Source organism: Pollicipes pollicipes, unplaced genomic scaffold (assembly GCF_011947565.3).
Source record: "Pollicipes pollicipes isolate AB1234 unplaced genomic scaffold, Ppol_2.1 Scaffold_4740;HRSCAF=5597_pilon_pilon_pilon, whole genome shotgun sequence".
NCBI lineage: Eukaryota > Metazoa > Arthropoda > Thecostraca > Pollicipedomorpha > Pollicipedidae > Pollicipes > Pollicipes pollicipes.
This window is the reverse complement of record NW_023596545.1, coordinates 13,355,143-13,378,379: the sequence shown is the minus strand read 5'-3', so window position 1 is coordinate 13,378,379 and position 23,237 is coordinate 13,355,143. Positions and strand designations below refer to the sequence as shown.

Below are 23,237 nucleotides of genomic sequence, written 5' to 3'. Positions count from 1 at the left end.
TTTGGGTTGGCGGGGGGGGGGGGGGGGGGTATTGAGCGGTGCAAAATAATGCAACTTACCAATAAATACACCCACAAAGAAGCTTTTTCCGCATTTGGGCGACTTTCTTCTCAATGTTGGGAGCTCAAATTCAACGCGGTGGGGGCACTCCAGCCCCTCGCCCAATTGAATGGGAAACTAAACCCCGCCTTATTGCACCACTAGCACCATATATGAACACTCACATACATGAGCACTTAACAAAATGACCTAGTGCGGCTAAATGTTTTTGCTACCTGTTTATTGTATTTCACGAACTGGCAAAAATAATAGTACGATGATTACAAACGTTTTATATTTGGTCATTCTTTTTCCATTGTTGAGCACCAAGAAAACATTCTTTTCTGCACACCCATTTATGTTAATCTCCTCATCTTTCAAGAGATTTACGCCATATCGCCCTGGTATGGAACATTTTACGCCGCTTTGCATTGAAAAGATTGCAGACCATGGGCTGCTATACTTGGAATGCTAACACCAGTCACGAATGTGCCATTTACTGTGCGATATAAGCACATTTCGAGTTCAGAAATAAGTTGAGCAGCCTTCTGAGATCATATTCGCCGTTATGTTCCAATTCTTGATATTTGTGGGTCCCATTTAATGGGCGGGGCTGGACCAGAGCGATCTAACGTGACCTCGAATTCACGAGCTCTCTATCTTGCCGTTTAATCAACGTCGCATTTTCGGTAAACCCGCCAGTGCAGGGGCTCCGGCGGCCGCCTCATAGCTCTGGTGCCACACCTCGGTAAGGTCGTGACCAGGCGCCTGCCCGAGACCGTCGCCTGGCGTGTTCTCGTGCCGGGGGACTGCGCGACTGACGTTCGCAATGGCTGCCGCGCCAATAGTCAAGCATATGAAGTCAAAGACAAATCATACTGGTGTCCAGTGCATGTTCTTCTGCATGCTGCCGCTAATAGTTCGTCCCTGGCTTTACTAGATTAACCCCGTCCTGGTCAAGCTGAGGACTAGGGTTTGGACGCGCGGCCGGCAGTCCGTCCCTGGGCCGTTAGAGCGCCCATCGTCATGTCGCATCCCATCAGCCGCTGCTGGCCGCCGCAGCACCTGACATAATTATGCAGGAGGTGCCAGTTTGGGTGTCACGCGAATTCTCCGAACATGGCCGGCTCCAAATGAGCCGCTTGCACCACAGCCTGTCAGTCGTCGGTCGCGAGCGTCCGTGCTGAGGACAGCGCTCTGTCTGGTGGACGGTCAGGAATGAACCTGTCCGAACATCACGGCGGCGCGCTATAATCTGGAGCAAACCGTCTGTATTGAACACGAGGGCGTAGCACGCTGAACTTAAAACTAGCACGTATAAGCAGCTTTTAGTTCTTATGTAAGACGATAGTGAGTGTCACACGTGAGGCATTGTGCAGTACCTGAGCCCGGTTTCTGCTGGCGACGAAACGTCTAGGACATTTTCCTTGTGTTAGTCCACGCTGACTGCAAGACAACCCTAAGTGGTTACAGCGGCTGCCGAAGACGGGCTCAGACTTCTGTGACAGGAAGATACTCAAACTCAGCCTCCAAAGTACCGCTTACCAGCCGCACTTGTCTGCGAGCTGCAGATAGATCATCGCTCTGGCAGCGAACAGGTGTCGCATTCGTCGCCCTACGTGAGCGTGTTCAGTCGTGCCGGAATCCGGTGCAGCGCGCATCTGCTGCAGCATGCGCGCCTCCGAATTGCGACAGTCTTGCGTCGCGCAGGTACCCTACTGAGCACAACACCGAGAAACTGCAGCACATCAAATACCGGATGTTCTCGGAGCACGCCATCAGCCGAATGTTCTCATGACACGCCAACAGCCGAATGTTCTCATGACACACCAACAGCCGAATATTCTCAAAGCACACCGATTGTAATATCCTCACGGGCCTGGAGGCGCTGATGGCTGGCAGTATGGCCGTGTTCTGACCCGCTTACAGCTCGGCAGCCGTCACCTGAGAAATTAGCAGCCGGGGCGGGCTTAATGGAAATGAACGGCTGATGCGCCGGATGAAGTGACGCTGAATTACGAAATGGATGAGCGACGATAAGGTCAGGTCGTTAGGCCGGAGGGGCTATTTCCGACGCCCGCAGAGGCGAGGTGGCTGCATCGGCCGCAGCCATCGCCTTAATGCACTGCTTCCCGCGTGGAGTCCCTGCCAGCCACGCCGCCGTGCCGCGGCCACAGCGCCTTGACAATGGGCTTTGTGGCGGCCCGACACACAGAGGCTCACTTTCATTTTAAAACTTCCGCCGCGCAGCGGGACGTGGAGAAGGGTGGCGGAGTCAGTTTGGTATGCGAAGGGAGGTGGCTCTGGACCCCACTGTTTAATAAGACTTGGCGTGAGCGCTCAGTGAGAGCTTGGCACTTGACTTGCATGATAAAATATTCCGCAGATGTGGATTCTGTCGTTTCTACATACTGGAATACTTGGGACGGTCCTTACGCCCCGGCGGCGTGTCTTGTCTTTCTCACTGCATCATAACCCTGCCCAGTCTCGCAGTTCCAAAGACAGTCCCCCATAACAAAGGTTATCATGTCCCTGCCGTCTCAGCTACAACTCTGCCGACTCCTAATCCACAATGTACAGTGACTAACGCCCTCACTTCACACTCTTCGCGTCGGAAAAAGGGATTTCGGATAATCGCAGGTCCAGATACAGCTTCCTTCATCAAGTGTGGGTTCCCAACCTGTCTCGCACCTATGCAGGTTTCTCACCAGTGTAGCTGGCTTCGGTGTTCTAGGGTTTGTCATGAGATTATGATGGCTCTATTTCAAAGTTTTCTCATTTCAGGTTGCGACAGAATAAAGCCACAAAATTGCCTTGTTCGGTCCCTTAGCTTTATCGCTCTCTTGCACGTTGTATTTGATAACCTCATCTTAGTGATGATTTACAGCTTACCTTGCATGCTTCAAACTGAACTTAAATCAAGTGATCTTAGGCTTCAGGCCACCACACACAGCGCGTCACATAATCTCAACCTTAAACCAGCTCTAAGCTTTCGGGACTTTTTCATGTTCATTCATGACGAGTTAGTACCACAGCGTCAACAAAATAACACGCGCTGAGGCCGTATGATCCAGCAGCATCTGTTACCACTTCAACTAGCCATAGCGATTCATTAGTTCTGAAGGTATTTAGTAAGAAATACCCCATAAATAAATTGAGTGTGATAAGTACTAAAAGAAATAGCAGCTTGCATTTGCCCCTGCCAGAGCTGCCACGTTTTGAGATTTGTGAACGTTTTTGGGAAAATCTTTTGGGAAAAAGACATTCCGAGTTCGCTCGCTTAATACCTTGTTTTGTCCGACGGACCGCTAGAGGCATAGGCCCTTGGCATGGCCAATGAAAGCACCTATGACTCGACATGCCCATATCACAGGGCACATCTGTCGGTATTCACCGGTGGTCATCTGATACAGTTTTCTCCATACCAGCTCTAAGCTTTCGAAGAGCTGTTGGACGCCGATTTCCATTTTCTGCGCTGTCGTAGCATGCCTAACTCCTGAGATAACAGGGTGGTCATATGCCGGCCCTCTCGTCAATAAATTACCCGAACCTTATGCAGCATACCACGCGCAGGCCCATGGCGCACCGTCAAAGTTGATTGCGGTGGACTACTGGACCCGCATTTTCCTGACCTAGAATACTTTACTGGGCCTTCTCGCGTGATCCGCCGTGGTCGAGCCGTGCGAGTGGTGCCACCGTGTCCGCATCGACTGGATTACGAGTGACAACCGGACGTGAACGCGGATCCCAGAAGTGCATGCCGGGATCTGGATGTTGCTTGCTGGATACCAGATCTTTTAGTATCTAAGTATCTAAGACAGATTTAGGGATTTTGTCGCAGGATTAGCTAGACCCAGGATTTGCCTCGAAAGTTGAAGTGGAATTAGTGATCATTTGAAACCAACGAGGGTTCATGCGCATAAAGTATATTATGGCGTAAAACGACAGATGCAGTGAAAGGTGTGCCACATCTCATCTCTTTGTACAGTCGGCTATCACGGTGCATAATGACATCGGACACTCGATATTACCTCCATATTGTGAGGTAAGACAGTATTGATAGCGCCATTGCTTGTAGTATGATCAGAAGAATGGAGAGGAAATGGACTGATATTTTGGCATCGTTACTCCTCGTAGAATATTCAGAAGAATTGAAAGATAGATGGATTGATATTCCGGCTTCATGCCAATATCAAAACGAATATCCGTGGTGATAAACATTGGTTTGGATAAAGGTTTGTAGCCGAAATATCAATTTCATCCCCCTCTCCATTTTTGCTGAGTATTCCATGAGGAATGAGGCCGTTAACACTGTCTTATCTATAAGCATAATCTTCCTCGCAAATGTACTTGACAATCGTTTGTGGCAATAAGATAGCAACGGCTGGCGCACGAGAGCAAATTTGTTTGTGGTCAATGTTTATGTTTTATGTTTATCACTCAGTCTCGAGTGGACTCGAAGGATCTGGTCCGAGTGTACCAGGTGGCAGGCCGAGAGGCAAACGACAACCTTCATGAAAGTGGACCGCTTTCATTAGCTGGGCGTTGCACCGACATCATATCTGGATGAACGTCAGTAAAATTTTGCTAAAAAAACGTCGAATTATGCACACCTGCTGGAAGAAATGTCCTGCAATGATATTTTATTGACTCTCCTTCATATCTTTATCACTCTTAAGTGCACAATTGGCTTCGGTGGCTTTTGCGAGGTCAGGTCATCCGAGGTCAAGCAAAAACAAACTTTCACATTTACGACACAGATCTTATTTGCGGTTTTACGAGACATTCAGTAAGAAAATCTATTGTCATCAAAGTTTCAGTGAGTCTAACAGAGTAAAGTAGAAAAACATGTGTGACAGGAACGCGGCATATCAGTTATATGACTGCGCTTAGACCGCGTTTGCAATGACAGACCTTTCCTAAGTTTCTGACAGACGGGATGCCAACATTAGTTAGGTGTGTGGCCAGGCGGACGGCCAGATACCGCCATACCCTGTGAATGTGAAGAAAATATACAAAATCTCTCTGAGCGACGAAAGCCACTAAACTGGCTCGCATCCTGGTCTTGTTGTTTCTGGACCATTCAGGGATTCCAAAAACCCTGTTATAGGACACTTCACATTCAGATAGCCAGAAAACGTTTTTCAGATGGCTAGAACTGTTCTCCAAACTTGACAGTCCGGAAGGGATCTTTGTCGAGAACATGTTCTCCAGCACAGAGTTCTTATTTTTGCAAAGTTACCAGCTTTCAATGGTGCTGGTAAAACGGCATGATCAAGCAATGCTTATTGTAATGCATTCCGCTTGGATGATGCCAACTTAACCCTGCTGAAATCTCCGAGACTAAGAGAGCTTGAGACCCAAGCTCACAGGGTATGTTGGCCTGTAAGTGAATTTCCCTGTGTCAAATTTTAAGATTCCTGAGTCATAACCTTCGGGTCAAATTCGGCCAAACAAGGTTAAACCCCAGATTGGTGTTTAAAGTGTCCCTAGACCTTCTCATGCAATCACCGTACACATAGCTACCTGTTCTAAGCAAGGGGTGACTGGTGCTCATTTAGGGCCAGTGGCCTTGTTTTACCTTCCGAAGGTCATGGTGACCAAAATCATACAAGACTGCACTGACTTTTGCATTTTAAGTGTCAAGGATTGCGCTAGGCAGTATGTTCCTAAACGAAAAATGTTTACCTGGGTCATTTTAGGTCAGTGGCCTATTTTGACCGTTAAGAAGTTCATGGAAAATGTATAATGTGGTTCCCGTTATCAATAGATTTAAAATAAGCACCGGAAACTATCCCATACAGCAGACTAGAGAAAAAAAAGTTGATTTCAACTTGATATCACCTTTATACCTGAACCTAGGTCAATGGAGCTTGTTAATTCGGCTGTTGCGTTGCCTAAGAAACTATCTCAGAAATACATGACTTCGTCTAACACTCCGTTGTTGCATCGAATTGAACGATTCCTAAGACAACGTCTTCGCTGAATCCATGACACGAGTTTCACCGGGCATAGGTCAGTGACCTTACAAGGTAATCTAATTTTTTGTAGGAAACAGTCTGTTTTTCAATTTCCTACAGCAATGCAAAATTTGGCGCACGTGAGACCAATAATGTTCTAGTCCTGTGCAGATTCTGTCAATACATATTACCAATATAATCAACCATTAAAGCCTCACATCCCATCACTTGATACCCGGCGTCGTACATAAAACTGTCAAAAACAAGGGTGGCTAGAAAGGAAGGTTTCGATGACCCGCACTGAATATAAGGCTATAATCAGTTTGCCATAGGGCACTGCGTGGTACTTTGTGGTACTAACTAACATGCTACAAGACAAAAATGTCCTATATACTGACTGATTAACTATTTCTAAGCGAGCTTGGCCTGATGAAGAATGCTATGCACTTCAGGTCGTTTACTTTAGACTTTTACCTAGCCTAGTTTACTCGTGAACATAAGCACTGCCTTGAAGTCTTTCACATAGTGTTCACCAGTGATCGCTATCAACATCACCATCACCATCATCATCATCATCATCATCATGTTTATTTACAAGACATGTAATAGAATGCGAACGTAAATCAGAAACGCGCCAAAGTAAGAGCTTAAATCAAAGCACCTTGTTTGAAGCACGCACAAAAAAAAAATGCTCAACTGCAACCGCCACCACGGTACAGCTCGCTCAGCTATTGAATTCGGCTGGATGGTCAGCTACCACACGCCTTACCACGACCACATAATTATGTGAGGGGATTACTTACGACGCTAAAGGTCGATAAATCATCGAGATTATAGCGGAACATTTTGAAAATGGTAAGCCACCACTGAACCGTGACCGTCGCTGAGATCTGCGCCATTTTGTCAAGTTTGTAGCTGATTGAAAGGTATCTTTTGCCTAAAATCGATGCGTGACGTTTGAACATGACACCAAACAGATCGCCGCGTTGCTATGCGCGCTTTTGGCAGGAGCAAATAAAATGGCATGTGTTTTTTTATTTGGTGTCCACACTGGCAAGCCGGTGAAGTTGCTTTTGAACAAGAATGAACGGGAATTCAAGCGAAACGGATCTATGCTCAATTATGGCATGATGTCTTAAACAATTCCCCGCGATATTTAACGGTCATTTACTTAATCAACATGAGAATTAATAATGCGGAAAAAAATCAGGCACCAAAGACATTTCTTGCTGATATCATGTCCAGATGCGAAAGGGTTTCACGTCAATGGGGACCACCAGGGGTGCAGTTTCCTATTCAGTCCTAGGGGGAGAAAATCTCCGCAGCTTGGATTCCAACCCCGAACTTTCAAGAGAAAGTTTGTCGGCGTATTTTGGAGGGTAGGTCGCGTCAATTTTCACTGCTCAGCATCTATCCCCTTCATCTCATTTTGCGAAACTACGCCCCTTGGGCCCTTTACTTATAGGCCGACGGATGCCTTTTACAGGTCGGTAGGGGCACTTTTAACATTTATCGGCCATCAGGGACCTCATACATGCACGCTTACACACCCTACTACATCTAAATGATTTGACATCCCGTTTGAAGCCTTTGTTGTCTTTAGAGGGCACCTGCAGTAAGAAAAGAGGACTCCTGTATTAGTAAGGATTCTTGTAGACGTATGTTTGCCAGCCTGTTTCACTCCAGTGGGGTACCTTTACAAGTCGACATGGATCCTCTTCTGGTGAAAAGGGTCCTGGTGGTTTTTGAAGAGACAACTGCTTGTCCTTAAGATGCAGATGACTGTTAAAAATGCCGTTGCTGATCCTGATCTTATGGATCCTGCATCATTTCCTTCAGCCTGATATCAAGCAGAGGGAAGTTTTCAATGCGCCAAATAAGGGTGATGAATGCCAACCAATAGGGGAAGGAAAGATTAGGAGCACCTAAGATCGACACTGTTTTGGGCTCTTGGTCCCCTTGTGCGCTTTCGAAAGGTCGTCTGAAATCTAAGACCATCCTATAACTTTATTCGAGCCTTTTCTCGGATATTAAACTTTTTAAAACATCCCTACACATACATCCCTGTAGAATCCAAGCCCTCCTTTTGGAAGCTCTTAGAACTTCGTGCCAGTTCCAGAATCCTTATATATCACTTATTTCCTCCTTCGGGATGCAGATAAGGTTTCTGAACCAGACGGTGTGAAGGCCTGGTGACCGAATTCAGCATACAGCGAACTGAACGTGCTGGTTCTGTAGCTCATCTGGTTCCACAGCTTCCGTACGGGGCTGCGACTGTGTCGACGCTAGCTATCCAGAGATCTCAGCCATCGCGCGTCCCACAAACCGCGCGAGAGTTCGATGACATCCCGGCGACCTCTGCCAAGCAACTCGGCGTGATCTGGAGAGGCAGCGAAGACACCCGAGGTTGAGGTGGTGCACGTTACTGACCGCCGTTGCCTCCCTGGGGGCGGTTCCGTAGTGCTACTACCCCGACTCCGTGGAAACTGAGGAGGGAGGGTGCTGCGCCGCTCAACACGCGGCGGCTGTAACTGCCTGCTCGCAACACTGTGCGGAACAGCTTGCCTCGCCGTCTCAGTAGTCTTACGGCGAGGATCAGCTGGGAATGAAGACAGGGATGCCGCCAAAGTCACCTGCCCAGACCAGCGGCAGCGGGATCTTGTCTAATCGTGTGCATTCAAGCACACGTAGGGATATCCATGGACAACTACCTTCGTCTAATCTGGTTTGACGACACCCTCCTTTGTGTGACCCTTCATGTAGTCACCCCTTCCTCACCCCTCCCTTACCCTGCCCCTGACCACTCCGCCCCGGGTTTGACACGCCAAACTCCCCCGCACTGGTCCTGCTTCCGTTGTCACCCGAGCGCCAGCCCGCATCCGCTGTGACTTGAGAGGAGCTTCTCTGCCACTCCCCCCCCCCCCCTCCCCTTTTGCACGCTGCGGGAGCATCGCGCCCCGAGGACGTTTATTCCGACAAGCCGTGCTGATGGCCTGCTGCTGAACCGTGCGTCGACAACTTGAGGAGCGACCCTGTCACCCTCGCGTGCGCCCGGCGACCCGCACGCTCTCCGTGCCTGAGAAGTTGACCAGCTGCCGCGCCGCCACGCTGCGAGGCGTCGCGCCGCCGCCTGCAGCCCCAGAGGGGGTTGCTCGTGCGGCGGGCGGAGGCGCGCCGCAAGACAGGGAGGGGCGTTTGTGTGTCGGGCGGCAGCGCGCCCTAAGACCGAGAAAAGGTGCTCGTGTGGCTGCCGGCGGCGCGCCTAAGACCGAGAGGGGGCGCTCGTGCGGCGGGCGGCGGCGCGTCCTAAGACCGAGAGGGGCCGCTCGTGCGGCGGGCGGCGACACGCCATAAGACCAAGAGGGGGCGCCCGTGCGGTGGGCGGCGGCACGCTCTAAGACAGAGAGAAGGTGCTCGTGTGACGAGCGGCTGCGCGTCTCAGCTGCCCGCCATGAGTCAGCGCCAGCCGCGGCCCGGCTCCAAGGAGGCGGCCAAGTCCGACGGCGCCGAGATGGATGCCCTGCTGCTGGGACGACTGCAGCAACTGCAGGTCAGTAATATCGCCAGTTGCTGGGACGTCTGAGGAAGCTGTGGTAAGTGATCCCGCCAGCTGATGGGAGGTCTGCAGCAGCTGCTGGTCATTGGTCCCTCCTGCTGCTACTGGAGCGTCTGAAGGTCGTCGGAGGCAGCTGGGGTAAGCGATCCCGCCAGCTGATGGGAGGTCCTGAGGCAGCTGGAGTAAGTGATCCCGCCAGCTCATGAAGGGTCTGCAGCAGCTGCAGCTCAGTGGTCTGGCCGGCGGCGGTCCACATGCCGGGGATGGCCCTGCATGTGGACGGCCCTGATGGCCCTGATTAGCGAACGATGGATGGCCCTGATTAGCGAACGCGGGTCAAGTGCTCAGTGAAATACTTCTCTAGTGTGGCTACAAACCTGCTCTTCGGGTTTAAGTGAAGTTAAGAGCCGTCGGAAACGCTCTAGGAGGGAGGGATTCGCAAGAAGCAGCGTGATGCATCCTGGGGCTAGTTTCATAAAGCTCTGTATTGAGCGAAACAGCGAGTCTGCTGCAAATTTATTGAGTTCATTACAGCCAGTCCCATAAAAAGCAAAGCAGCCAATCAACGGCTTAACCCTCGTTTTTCGATAGTTTCATTCACCTTCGCCCAACGGGGGGGGGGGGGGGGGTTGGAAACCACATACAATACCGAATTTAAGGAAACAGCAGGCTCGAGGCGATCTGGAGGCATCAGGCTGACCCTGATGGGTATAATCACGTGTGACCTGCGATATATCATGTCGAGTCAAAGGAGGCGAGCAATGCACGACCATATCAAGAGCTGAATAAATCGCATAAATGAGGAAAGCAAGGTTAGACAGGTTTCCTCAAGATTTAATATATGTGTAATTAATATTTAAATCGTATGACCTTCAGACAGCCAGATCGTGTCACAAAAGTTAAGGTTTGACATGGACTGACCTTGGATAACCTGACTGCAAAGAAATACCAAAATGATAACAAAGTTTTTCAGATTGATGCAGGTAGGGGAAGCTCAGGAAACATCCTTTTAGGAAGATTCCTGCGAATATAAGCGCTATTTGTCGCATTTAAACGAAATGTCACTGACATAATCTCGAGAAATAAATTATAGACGGATGAGCCGTCAAGTTGAGAAGCATCAAACTTCCAACAGACAAGTTAACACAAGTTTTAACTCAGGACCCAACATTTTAATATGGTGCTCAAAGCTGTTTAAAAGGTTTCTCAGAAAAAAACCTTGCGAGGTGCTTCTGGGCTCCCCGATAAGGCGAGGGTTAAGAATACGAGTATCTACGATTTCAGGTGGGACAAAGCAACAGGACCAACGAAGAGTTGCTTAATCAAAGCTATGTTGCAACGAATTATTACCACTGCAACTAAAAGTGACGTAGTCATAATACCGTTCCGCTTATTTACGTCTCCGCTTTCATTGGCCAAAATCGGGTAATATTTGTGACACAAGGCATATCTATCAACCACGAGTGTGAAACGGATGATCATGGGTTCATTCTCGCCAATACAGTGAAAAGGCCGGCATGCATTTTCTTTAGACAGGCTGTTGATTGGTGTCTAGGAGTTCATCGGCTGCGTGTCCATGTCGGAGCCTTTCGAATGCGGTCACCTTAATCATACTTGGTCGATATTACTACCTACCTATTTTTAAACGCCTGCGAATGCCTTAATCTATACGGTCAGACATCGACGAATAATATTTAAGTCAATATGTGCAAAAGGCTATGCGTGGAGTATGCCCCAACATGGGTCCCGACCAAAAAGCCCGAGGAAGAGGTGATGCAGGAAAGTAACGCCGACCACCGGCATCGTAGCGACGGCACATGATGATAGCATGCTCAACAGTGAAACATTCCACACACCTCTCACACTGTAGCGTATCCTAGCCAAGTTCGCAAAAGGAATGAGTAGCGTTTGCGCGTAGTGGCCGTAGTGGGTAAACAGTGACCTTTTCGAACCTGCTTGCTCGATAGGACCATTTTCACTTGTCAATAAGTGGTTTGATGACCTTGAGAGAATGAGACAATTTATCAAGCTTCTTTTGTCATGCGCCATGGCTATACCTCATATCTGTTGGCCTCAGGCTGCCGGCTGGCAGTATGATGGGTGATGCAGCTCGTCCCAAACTGGTCGTGTCAGATATGGCAAGTCAAGAGCAGCTGAGACTAAAGTCTAATGACAAAAGGGCGTTGAGTGGGAATATATTTGAAGTCATTCCTTCATAGTCTTCCACATGTTAGGCTCGATTTAAAGTCGTTTTTTATTGCTGGTTGCGACCTCCAAATCTGCCGAGATTCCGAGGTCTTCAAGTGCGCCGCTGGAAACAGCGTATAGTTTCCTCTCTCAGTGCTTATGTGTCAACCTACACTTTTGCAGAATGTCCGGATTTCGCGGATATATGTACATTTGTAGCAGAGGTAAAGAAATCGTGAAAGCTTCACTAAGGGACGTTGTTTTCATCCAGCTTCCGCCGAGTAAAAATGTACTGCATTCGTATCAACACTTGTTTTAGACGTTTTCCGTCACCTTTCGGGGAAAAGCAAGAAACGAACATAAGTGGCATAATGCGAACCACCAACGTTCAATATAACAGAAAATATTATTAATTGGAGCATACGAAACAAATTACGGAGTTGTGGTCCCCTAAAAAATGATGATGTTCGTGGTAAAAAATGAACAAAACACAAAAATCAAAGCCCACGATGCGTGAAAGACAGGATATGTTCAGGACCTTTACAGGTTATAATGTCAATAAACATATTGAAAACTTGCCAATCAATGAAGCTCCCATAACCTAACGTCCAATGCACAGCGCTATGTTGGGGTGAAACGAATTTCTGTTTAGCGTGACAAGCTAGTGACGATCCCGCTGGTGCCAGTCCGGTTCACAAGTCATTTACGGGCAAACCTTCAAATTCCAAAGCTTGTATTTGTCAGCATTTCCCTCCACCGGTCTTATCGCCTGCCACTGCACAACATTCTCCATGCGTATGTACATCCCCAATGTACATCCCCACTGCGCATCCCCCAACGTAACCCCCAATGTACGTACCCAATGTACACCTCCAACGTACATCCCAATGTACATCGCCAATGTACATCCCCAATGCACATCCCAATGTTCATGCCCCAATGTACATCGCCAATGTACATGCCCCAATGTACATCGCCAATGTACATGCTCCAATGCAATCAGCCCGCATAGGGAAGCCTGTAGCTCTTCACGCAGGAGGCCGTGTTGGGACAAGGCCCACACTATGGGTGCATATGCGCAAAGAGTACGTCGCCGGCAGGACATAGTCATGCTTGTGTGAAAGTAGGACTTCAACTTTAATTAATGTGATACCGTTTTGAGGCACGTGCAACTACTGCCGTTTGTCCTCATAGACGATACCAATGTTGTCTTGTTCAATCGATTAGTTTTGACCTTTATCCTAAGTGTGAATGTCCTAAAGAAGCAGACCAAGCTCACATGTGTTTTTCCCCACTAGGTCCTTTTTATTCACCTGTGTTCCTCAAGCCAGGTAGCTTTGTGCAAATAGTTTCCCTTTTGAGGGCGTCTGCCAGGCAGAAGGCATTCGGTAAGTAACATTTGCAGGAGGGCCAGATTAAGCCGGTGCTGTGAGATCTGGGTGACACGGACCCTTCCCCAGACCGCTTTGAACTGGTTGTCCACACAACTGATAGAGCAATGTTCCGTTTAAGCGCTTTTAGAACTAACCGGCTGCCCTCAGCATCCGCTAGACCGCACCCGGTGCTTCGGTTACTCTCCCGCTCCATAGATGGCGCTGCCAGCGGATGTCTGAAAATCTTTGCGAGAAGTGTAAACAGCCTGATCATACATGACACACACATGCACATCTAATGTAATCGAGCAACAAATGGAAGTATAAAACTGTTACAATAACCTAACTAAATTTGTTATGCTGGAAGCTATGATTTTAACGGGAAATACATAGAAATGCCCCCAATAAACCGGATGACGACCATCCCCAAACCATCAAAGACACCAGCCCAGGCGAAGAAGAACATTCAAAAACTCAAAGCAAAGCTTCTCAGGGAATAAGCATCACAACCAAAGAGTGATGACAGCGACCAGAAAAAAATATACGCGGCGTGCCGGTGTCAATCCAGCCACAATGGCTTTAAATGAGATATTAGCGAACAGAGGTTTTGGACACGACAGTTAGCCGGGCTTGCCAATTTACGTCCCATTTTTCCTAAGGACAGGTCCCAATGCTCAGAGCGTCACATTAGCCACCACCGCCCCTGGCGACAACAGAACTGCCTGCAGAAGCGGCGATAACGGGCTAAACTATGCCAACAGTCCCATGTTCGCCGCAGGCCAGCATGGCAGTGGCAGCCAAGCAGTTAGTCAAAGACTCGTGGAATCATCGGTAAAGCACAAGCGTCTGGAGAATCTGACACCCTTGGGACTAAACGCGCCTTCGGCGTCGCCGGTGTAAGCACAAGACGATTTAGCTTCATTCACATAACTCTATGAATAATGCATTGGATACTTCCCGTGGAAAGTCATTCTCAGCGTCTAGCCATGCACCCGTTGTACCAGCTAGTTCTGAGGATCACAAAAACCTGGAGCTCTCTCTCTCTCTCTCTCTCTCTCTCTCTCTCTCTCTCTCTCTCTCTCTCTCTCTCTCTCTCTCTCTCTCTCTCTCTCTCTCTCTCTCTCTCTCTCTCTCTCTCTCTCTCTCTCTCTCTCTCTCTCTCTCTCTCTCTCTCTCTCTCTCTCTCTCTCTCTCTCTCTCTCTCTCTCTCTCTCTCTCTCTCTCGCTCTCTCCATGATTTTGCCTACAATTTTCGCCCGTCGTGCGATGTCGTGCATGCTTTTCATTGCTTGACTATCACATCACATCACATTATTTTGGTACCGGGTGTACCATGGGCACCATGTTTCGGTACCCTGTGATAGCGATCGCTTTTGTTCGAGGGCACAACCTAAGGTCACTCACTGGCTGCTGAGTAGGCTCAGAAGGTTCCAAGCCCCGCTCAAGGACATACTTCTGCTGCGGTCGGTTGTGCGTATGGATGATGTTACGAGGAGTGGATGTTGGTGGAAGTGCTGCGTAAGATGCCGGTGAATAGAGGCTATGGTCGTAGAATATTAATATTTGGTCAACTGGCGGAACAACTGTCATGTGCGAGGTCGTCATCATTCTATCACGCTAGGCAGGTAGAAATCTGCTGTGAGTGTATCAGACGCTTATGCACGCTACAAAAGAATGTCTCCCAAGGTGATATTCAGCCGCCCAACACACAGTGTACCGCAAGAATGTAAAACATCACTCGCTGCATTGCACCGGTCTACTTGTCTAACGCGACTGTATACGAACCACTGTCTCAGAAGCACTACCGTCATGTGTTTCCATCGCAAAATAGGTTTGATTAACTCACTTGTGTTTCTTTCCAGGTAAGTCGTCCTAATACACCGTTCGAGAACTGGTATTCGAGATCCTCGATTGAAAGTAAGTGCCCCTAAAACCTTCGATCCAGCCATTCTCGTAGTTGTTTAACCTGCTGATACGCTTTGGTACGTCACACTGTTGAGTGACCATAGGTGGTCTCGCAAGTAGTGCCCTCTGTGTGTCTGTGCGACGCGGGATGTCCTGAAGGTCGAGCGGTAAGTCCCGGTACGGTGCGAGCTGGTCTGTAAGTCGGGCAACGTATCTCTGTGCGGTGTAGGATGGTCTGCAAGTCTGGCGAACCATGTCTGTATGGCGTAAGATGGTCTGTTAGTCGGGTGATACGCCTCTGTGGGGTGTAAGATGGTCTGTAAGTCGGGCAGCACGTCTCTGTGCGGTGTAGGATGGTTTGTAAATCAGGCAGCACGTCTCTGTGCAGTATAGGATAGTCTGTAAATCAGCCGAAGTGTCCCTGTGCAGTGTAGGATGGTATGCAAGTCAGTCGACGCGTCTCTGTGTAGTGTAAGATGGTCTGTACGTCGGGCGTTGCGTCTCCGCGCGGTGTAAGATGGTCTGTAAGTCGGGTGACGCATCTCTGTGCGGTGTAGGATGGTCTGTAAGTCTGGCGATCCATGTCTGTATGGCGTAAGATGGTCTGTAAGTCGGGCGACGCGTCTATGCGCAGTGTAAGATAGTCTGTAAGTCAGTCCACGCGTCTCTGTGTAGTGTAAGATGGTCTGTAGGTCGGGCGCTGTATGTCCGCTCGGCACCATAACCTCATTGTCCAAACCATTTTTTGGCCGGGTCACATGCCCGTCCCTGTCCGCGCGGCCGGCCGGCCAATTTCAGCCGTTCTCGGCGGCGTATGCCAGCGCTCTCGGCATGATGACGTCGGCATGACGTCACGACGGGATCCGTGCCCCGAATGACGTCACGACGAGTTCAGGTCCGCCAGCGAGGGGCACGGGATGCCGGCGACCGCCTCTGCAGTCTCCTGAAACGCGAGGACGTGAGGTGACGCCGGGTGCCACTCCGGCAGCGTCTGTGGTTCGGCGCCACGGGGCGCAGAGCTGCGGCGGGCGAGCATCGATCACGGTCATCTCAAGTTTTCCGTTCTGCGGTTGTTGGTATGCAGACTGCTTATGAAGGGTCGTGGCATCTGTTCAGATGGAGCAGCGCCTGCCGCCTTGTGAGGCATGAGAGCCTCCGTCATCATGGAACGGGTATTTAATAGACGGGGATTTGTTGTGTACAACATGATCGCCAAAAGAAGCCCGTGGAGCCTGTGATGACCGATACTGTTTGGGTGCTGGGTAGGGACAATCAACGCGACCCTTGTCTAGCAATTTCCGCGCTGTCATTGCGATGACGTTGGACTTTCCATAGACAATGGGCTGCAGCCTCCACAGCCTGCCCCTCCCTTCCCTGGCCTTTCCACTGTCCTTGCATTGCGCGACACAGCAAGGAAATGGGTGCAGTCGGTATGCCGGAATAAAGCAACGACCACCTTAACCAAGCATTGCACATTGACATGTGCACACGATTTCAGTCATGATCTTTGCCATTGGTTGCGTCTGGCGCCCCATAAACCGTGGAGAGATAAAAGCCGACAACCGAAATATTGCGGAAGGGGTGGCGGGGGTCTGGTTTATCGGTCCCGGGCCAGCAGTCGCTGCTTCTGTGATGAAGCAGGGACAGCTGACGGGCTCAAGCACACACCTGGGACGTGGCGATTACAGAATCACCCTTGGAGACCATCTCATCGCAGCATCTGTGGAGGTCTGGACAGGATGCATAGCATGGAGTTCGGAGCGGCGGTACGTCAGGCCCTCCTCGGCGCAGCGGCGCGGCAGCGTCAGCGTATCCAACGAGGCTGGTGGTGGCCTGTCGTTTCAGGCCTGTAACTCAGCAGCCTCATTAGGACTGGGAGGCTGCAGCTCTCCACACGGACGGTTTTCGTTACATCGGCTCCGACGATCCGGTTGGCCTGCCCACGTGTGCAGACCGCGCTGGTAACACCATTGACAGCATCTCTTAGGTCTGCACCAGGACGTGAATTGACATGATTTTCCAGTAATGGTGGTATATTGCTCAGTGAAACCACTCGACCGCCATCTGCATTCTTTGGTGACTTAATCTTTACCGCACACAGGCAACTGTGTCAATTGAACTGCACTGAATACAATTTATCGGTTTGCGTGTCCTTGCCGGCACTGCCATCTGGCAACCATTTCTGACAGCACTATTCCACGAGACGGCCGTAGCTGGCAGTGCACGGTGTATCTCCACCCATTTCACGGTTTCCTTCGGTTGCTAGTTACGAATCGACCGTAGCCTTTCATGACGAGCGCCGTGTACCAGCCCGAGAACATGGGGCTCGGATGTGCGAAATGCTACGCACGATACTGGACTGGTGGCTCACGGCGCCTGTGTTGGGTTTCTTACATGCTATTTATGTGAGGGCTTTGTCGGACTGGTTGGTATCGATAACGATATCTCATGAGGAGACACTATATTCTACACCACAGCTGCGCCGACACAACCCCCGGGGCCCGAGCCAGGGTATCACCGCTGAGGGCGTGACCTTGGCCTCAACCGCAGCGTCACAGCGCCACCCGCAGCTGAGCACGGAGCTGCTGCAAGAACGTACAAGGGGGCGTACAGCAACTAAACCCTTACTTTTACGCTGTCCATGGCGATTTTCATACAGCTTGAATTGAGGATGAGGTAGAAAGAGTGGAAGATGACAAAATGTAAACATGCATAAATGTCTCCGCGGAAAAGCGACACAACGCACCAGCCTGAACAGCGATGACTGATAATCAGATGCGCTCAGCAGCCGAAAATGAGCTGTGAAAGCTGCACAATCCATCCATCCAGTTTCAATGAATCATTTTTGCACCTCACGAAGTGCACAAGTATGCAGTGAATGCGAAAAGTTAACTTGTCACTCACTCGTTTCGGTGAAACTAGCCTCAAACTCCTCGCGTTACGGCAGCCATTTTTGGCCGGACTCGTCGGGAGGGGCTTATAAAGGTCATCACAGCGGTTCCGCGGCCCCACGTCTCTCTCACCTGTCGGCTGTCGAGGTCTGTCGGCAACTAGTGAAGCTCTCGCGTGGACCTGGTCAGATGAGATACCTGGCCGAGCCGTGACCGCTGACCCGGGTCGTTTGCCGCTCTGGTCAGGGCCGAGTCGGTCCCGATCCAATCCGGATCTTCAGTCATCGACGGCGGCGGATAGGTCGGGCGGTCTCCTGACGTCACCCCTGTTGCAGCGGCGTGCCTCACTGCCCATGCTCATGATCCTCCTCCTCATCTTTCTTCTTCTCCTAACCTAACTTGTTCTCGATCCTGTGATAGTGAAGCATTCTTTGACTCTGATGCACACCATGTGGTGCTAAATCTTTCTCCGACCCCGAGAAGCGTGGGACAGGTTTCAACCGGCTGCATTCCGAGCCGAGGAGATATAAATAAATTCCTGAATCGATTGCAAAGGAGTCGATCGAGTCACTCCAGGCCAGTGAGGCTGATCTCGAATCCGACTGCGACTGGGGTGAGGCGAATGCATGCCTCCCTCCCCCGTCGATGTCCCTGATGCCCCTGATGCCCCTGATGTCCCTGATGTCCCTGATGTCCCTGCTCCAGCCGCTGTGAGCTATCAGTGTTATTAAGCTGTTGTATCCTCCCTCCTCATCGCTGCCGACCCTGCACTGCTGCCCATTTGCCTCGTCCACCGGATCTTACAGTACGCGCTGTCACCGGGGCCTTAGCTGCATGCCTGTGGTTACTTCTCTTGGCCCGCTGGATCCTGGCTGACGAATCACACAGGTCCATTATTTCACTGACCCTCCTAGGGTCAAAACCTTGGGGCTGAGAGCTCTGGAGCTCTTGCATCGGCAGCATGACAATGCACGTCAACGAATGGCCTTCATGTCAGTCAGTTCGGCGATCAGCCGTTCTGAACCGGCGGACGGGGGCGGGGCGGACGGAGGGAGGGGCAGTAGCTTGTCAATCAACGGATGACCTGATTTGCACGCTGATACCCACTTCCTCAGTTTGCTCTGCATACATTTAGAGCACTTATTTTCAACTGGGTGTTAATTTTGTTAAAACGATGTCACCGTCGTTGGGCTTGAGCCAGTGTGCAGTACAGCGCACCGTGTTGGTATATGTGATGGCGGTTGCAATAGGGCGTTGCAGCGCCGTCCACCCGCTGTCTCATCACCCATACTCAGGACCATTACACTGGCCCATTATGCACACTGACGCGCTTGGGTAGGCTGATGCTCTGATGACATGCAATGCGTGTCAGATGCGTCATTTCGATCGCGGGTTGTGTTATGTAAGCTGTTTCGTTTCGCTGAGTGCCTAACGTTTCTGAAAGCATGACCCCTTGCCACGCAAACATTTTCATCAACGACCCTTTATTCCTCACAAACCAGCTGGATCAAGTAAACGTCGGGCGAAGCAAGGTCGCGTTTCTGTACCATTTCTGTTCAGGTTCTGATAAAGGCGCAAGCGGAATACATAACCACTGTTTGAATCCTTCTCGTCTGCTTTTTGCCCACCGTGTTATGAGCAAAGACTACTAAATGTCATCTCCATTTTTTCACTCTGCTCATCGCAGCCGACCATCACATACAAGAGTCTAACAAAATAGACACGGACGTTAAGGCTAACAAAACGACATTTAAGCATGGCACGTGCGTCGAGATGTCCCGTCAGCTGGCTGTCATCCGATCTAGCTAAGCATTAGGTTGAACGGCGCAGACCCAGCCGCCTTCGTGACCTCAGGGTGCACACCGAATATACCGCCAAACATAGCATCCCACATGCCGGACAACTGCAGCGACCATGCAAATGATGGTTGTTGCGGCAGATGCATGGCGAATTGATACATGGCGAATTGCTGCGTGACAGCACGGGTTTACCGCCCCGCTGTTTTCCAAAGGCTTCCGGCATGTTACTTAGCGGTGTGTCGCCAGGGAAGATGCGCATTTCGAATCGCCTGCATCGCGTTGGTGGTCTGGACTGGAGCAAGCCGCACATGTAAGTGGGTTGGCACGAGCGCGGAACCCTGTTACCGTGGTCCCCTGCTGTTGCTCCTTCCTCTGCTGCCAGCTGGAGCTAGTGCTTCCAATCGCGTCGCCGCTTGACACAGGTGGGGGCACGACGGCATTTGGCCGCGCCACACTTGGCCTTCCTCCAGCGGCATCTTTCACCCTGCGCGCAGCTGGGGGTACACGTGGGCCTGCGCCATCTGCCCCTGCTCTTGACGCAAGTGGGGGCACGGGGGCATTTGGCCGCGCCACACTTGGCCCTCCTCCATCTGCACCTCAGTCCCTTCGGGCAACTGGGCACACAGACGGGCCGGCCCCTCAGCCTGTGCTTGACACAGGTGGGCACGCGCGGACAGACCAGTGCCCCGCACTTGGCCCTCCTCCATCTGCACCTCAGCCCCTTTGGGCAGCTGGGCACACAGACGGGCCGGGCCCTCAGCCTGCGCTTGACACAGGTGGGCACGCGCGGACAGACCAGTGCCCCGCACTTGGCCCTCCTCCATCTGCACCTTAGCCCCTTCTCGCAGCTGGGCGCACAGACGGGCCGGGGCCTGCGCTTGACACAGGTGGGCACGCGAGGGCAGATCAGTGCTCCGCACTTGGCCCTCCTCCATCTGCACCTTAGCCCCTTCGGGCAACTGGGCACACAGACGGGCCGGCCCCTCAGCCTGCGCTTGACACAGGTGGGCACGCGCGGACAGACCAGTGCCCCGCACTTGGCCCTCCTCCACCTGCACCTTAGCCCCTTCTCACAGCTGGGCGCACAGACGGGCCGGGGCCTCGGCCTGCGCTTGACACAGGTGGGCACGCGAGGACAGACCAGTGCCCCGCACTTGGCCCTCCTCCATCTGCACCTTAGCCCCTTCTCACAGCTGGGCACACAGACGGGCCGGGTCCTCGGCCTGCGCTTGACACAGGTGGGCACGCGAGGACAGCCCAGTGCCCCGCACTTGGCCCTCCTCCATCTGCACCTCAGCCCCTTCGGGCAGCTGGGCGCACAGACGGGCCGGGCCCTCGGCCGTTTTCTGCGCTTGACGCAGGTGGGCACGCGCGGACAGACCGATGCGCCGCACTTAGCCCTCCTCCATCTGCACCTCAGCCCCTTCGGGCAGCTGGGCACACAGACGGGCCGGGGCCTGCGCTTGACACAGGTGGGCACGCGAGGACAGCCCAGTGCCCCGCACTTGGCCCCCCTCCATCTGCACCTCAGCCCCTTCGGGCAGCTGGGCGTACAGACGGGGCGGGGCCGGGTGCAGCGAAGCCCACAGGTGCGCGGGCAACACTTCCTGGGGCCCCTGCAGTCCAGATCCTGCTGGCATTTGTCTGTCTTCTGTGTGCAGGGCTTTCCCCGACCACGCCAACGTCCAGTTTCCGGACAGCGCCCCGGCTTGTGACCCGGCACTGGAAGAACGCCAGTGGTTGAGGGGGATGCGAAAGTCGGATTGGATGACATTTTACCCTTGTAAGTGATCCAGAATCTGAGAATGGCGAGCAGACTGTCCACGCACATTGTAAATTTCTTGTCACTTCATTTCCGATAATAAATGGTCATTTATCAACACATTTAACATTTATCCCTATTCCTGCACCAGCTTTCTGGAGTGTGAACCTGTGTGGGGGGGGGGGGGGGGAGAAAAGGGAGAGTAGGGGAAGTTCCCCTTACGGTTTTTCGAGCGCAGGCTAAAAACGAACAATCACAGCAACACGAAATTGTCAGTACCTATTTACCTCTCACTTTGGCATTCTTTTAGCAAACCTGACGCTTTAATCTACTAAGAACAGTGACCTGGGTGATGTCAAAGAGGTGAACCCGTAAAATATTTTTTTATCACACATAACTGTTCTGTGGGTAATTTGCCATAGTTCAAACCTGTAATAGGAATACAACATCATAGTGTCTACAATTTGTATCCTATATTTTTTGGAAAATGCGAGATCGGTGACCTGAACGTAGGTCAATATTTGTTATTCTTCGTTACTAATGCAAATTTCTACGCATATCTGTATATTTGGTGTCTGAATATGTAATAAGAGCGCTGACATACATATGCAACCATTATATGACCACAAAACACATAACCTTGGGCCAGGTCAAGACCTATCTCTATGGGTACTGCTGCAAAACACATTCTGAGCTCAAAAGGCACTTTGATGAGGTAATTTTGGTCGCATAATTAGAATACTTCAATGCGAATAAGCTGTGATATCATGTTATGCATATTAAGGTCACAGTAGAGCATATGGGGACATACAAGACCATCTGAAGTCATCCAAGGTCAAAGATCTACATTGCGAACATCGGAAAGGCTAGTTAACGGGTGCGACCCGTCTAACCACCTCCTAATCGTATTTGCGAAGATGATGACGTCTAATTTCAGGTACCACTTTCATGTTTCACGTACCTATAACACAAAGAGCATTCCCGTATGCTGGTGTTTTTCTCGTTCTTCCTCTCTTGATATCGCGAGCAAAAGTGGCATGATTTTACGAAAATGCACTTGGTGAGTTCGCGTCGATGCACTACATCTCTATAGAACATAAATTTTTAAAATGTTGCGAGATGGCACTGCATGACCATTTACCGTCGGTGCGCCCTAAAACTCCAAATAATCATCACAAAAATGTTGGCAGAAATGGATGCTGGTTACAGAATGCAAGAGCAGATACTTTGATTGTTTACACTGTGATGACTACTCATTTCGTTATACCATTTCGGCATAAATCGAGGACAGGTCGACAGGGCTGTTCCCCCTGGGCCACGTATTTAGACGTTTATGCATTCATTAAGGCTTACAGCAGTTTGAAATTGAAACGCATGTTCCTTGAGAATTTTACAATCACAAAAGTAAACAAATATTGTTTTAGCTTGCCTCTGTCATAACGAGTGAGGCCGCACGCCGAATAAGTCTGGCTCGAACTATGAAACTTTCTTACACGGCGCCTAAGGCGAAACGTTACTTGCCCAAAGCCAGGGGTGATATGCGGCTTGTCCAGCGCCTGAGGCGGCACGCTGCGTTCCCAATGTCGGAGACAGTACCTGGCATACCCGGTGCCGAGGATTGTACACCCAGTACCTACTCGAGTCAGGCTGCAGCAGAGGTGGCGGAGGAGGCGGAACGCCGGCGCTGGCAGCCAGCACCGCCAGCAGGCCGAGCAGGCCCAGAGGGAGCGCTACCTGCATGACTCCGTTTGGTCGTGTCTTGTAA

The 23,237-nt window shown here is 50.8% G+C and overlaps 1 protein-coding gene across 1 annotated transcript; it reads right to left on the bottom strand.

Moving 5' to 3' along the window:
* Positions 1-19,384: 19,384 nt before the first annotated feature.
* LOC119099128 (prespore protein Dp87) lies at positions 19,385-23,225 on the bottom strand. The gene is made up of 2 exons (XM_037222214.1): positions 23,110-23,225; positions 19,385-21,432 (listed from the first exon to the last, which is right to left on the bottom strand). Exons 1-2 carry the CDS (start codon positions 23,210-23,212, stop codon positions 20,099-20,101), a joined length of 1,437 nt encoding a protein of 478 aa, XP_037078109.1. The 5' UTR covers positions 23,213-23,225; the 3' UTR covers positions 19,385-20,098.
* Positions 23,226-23,237: the final 12 nt, after the last annotated feature.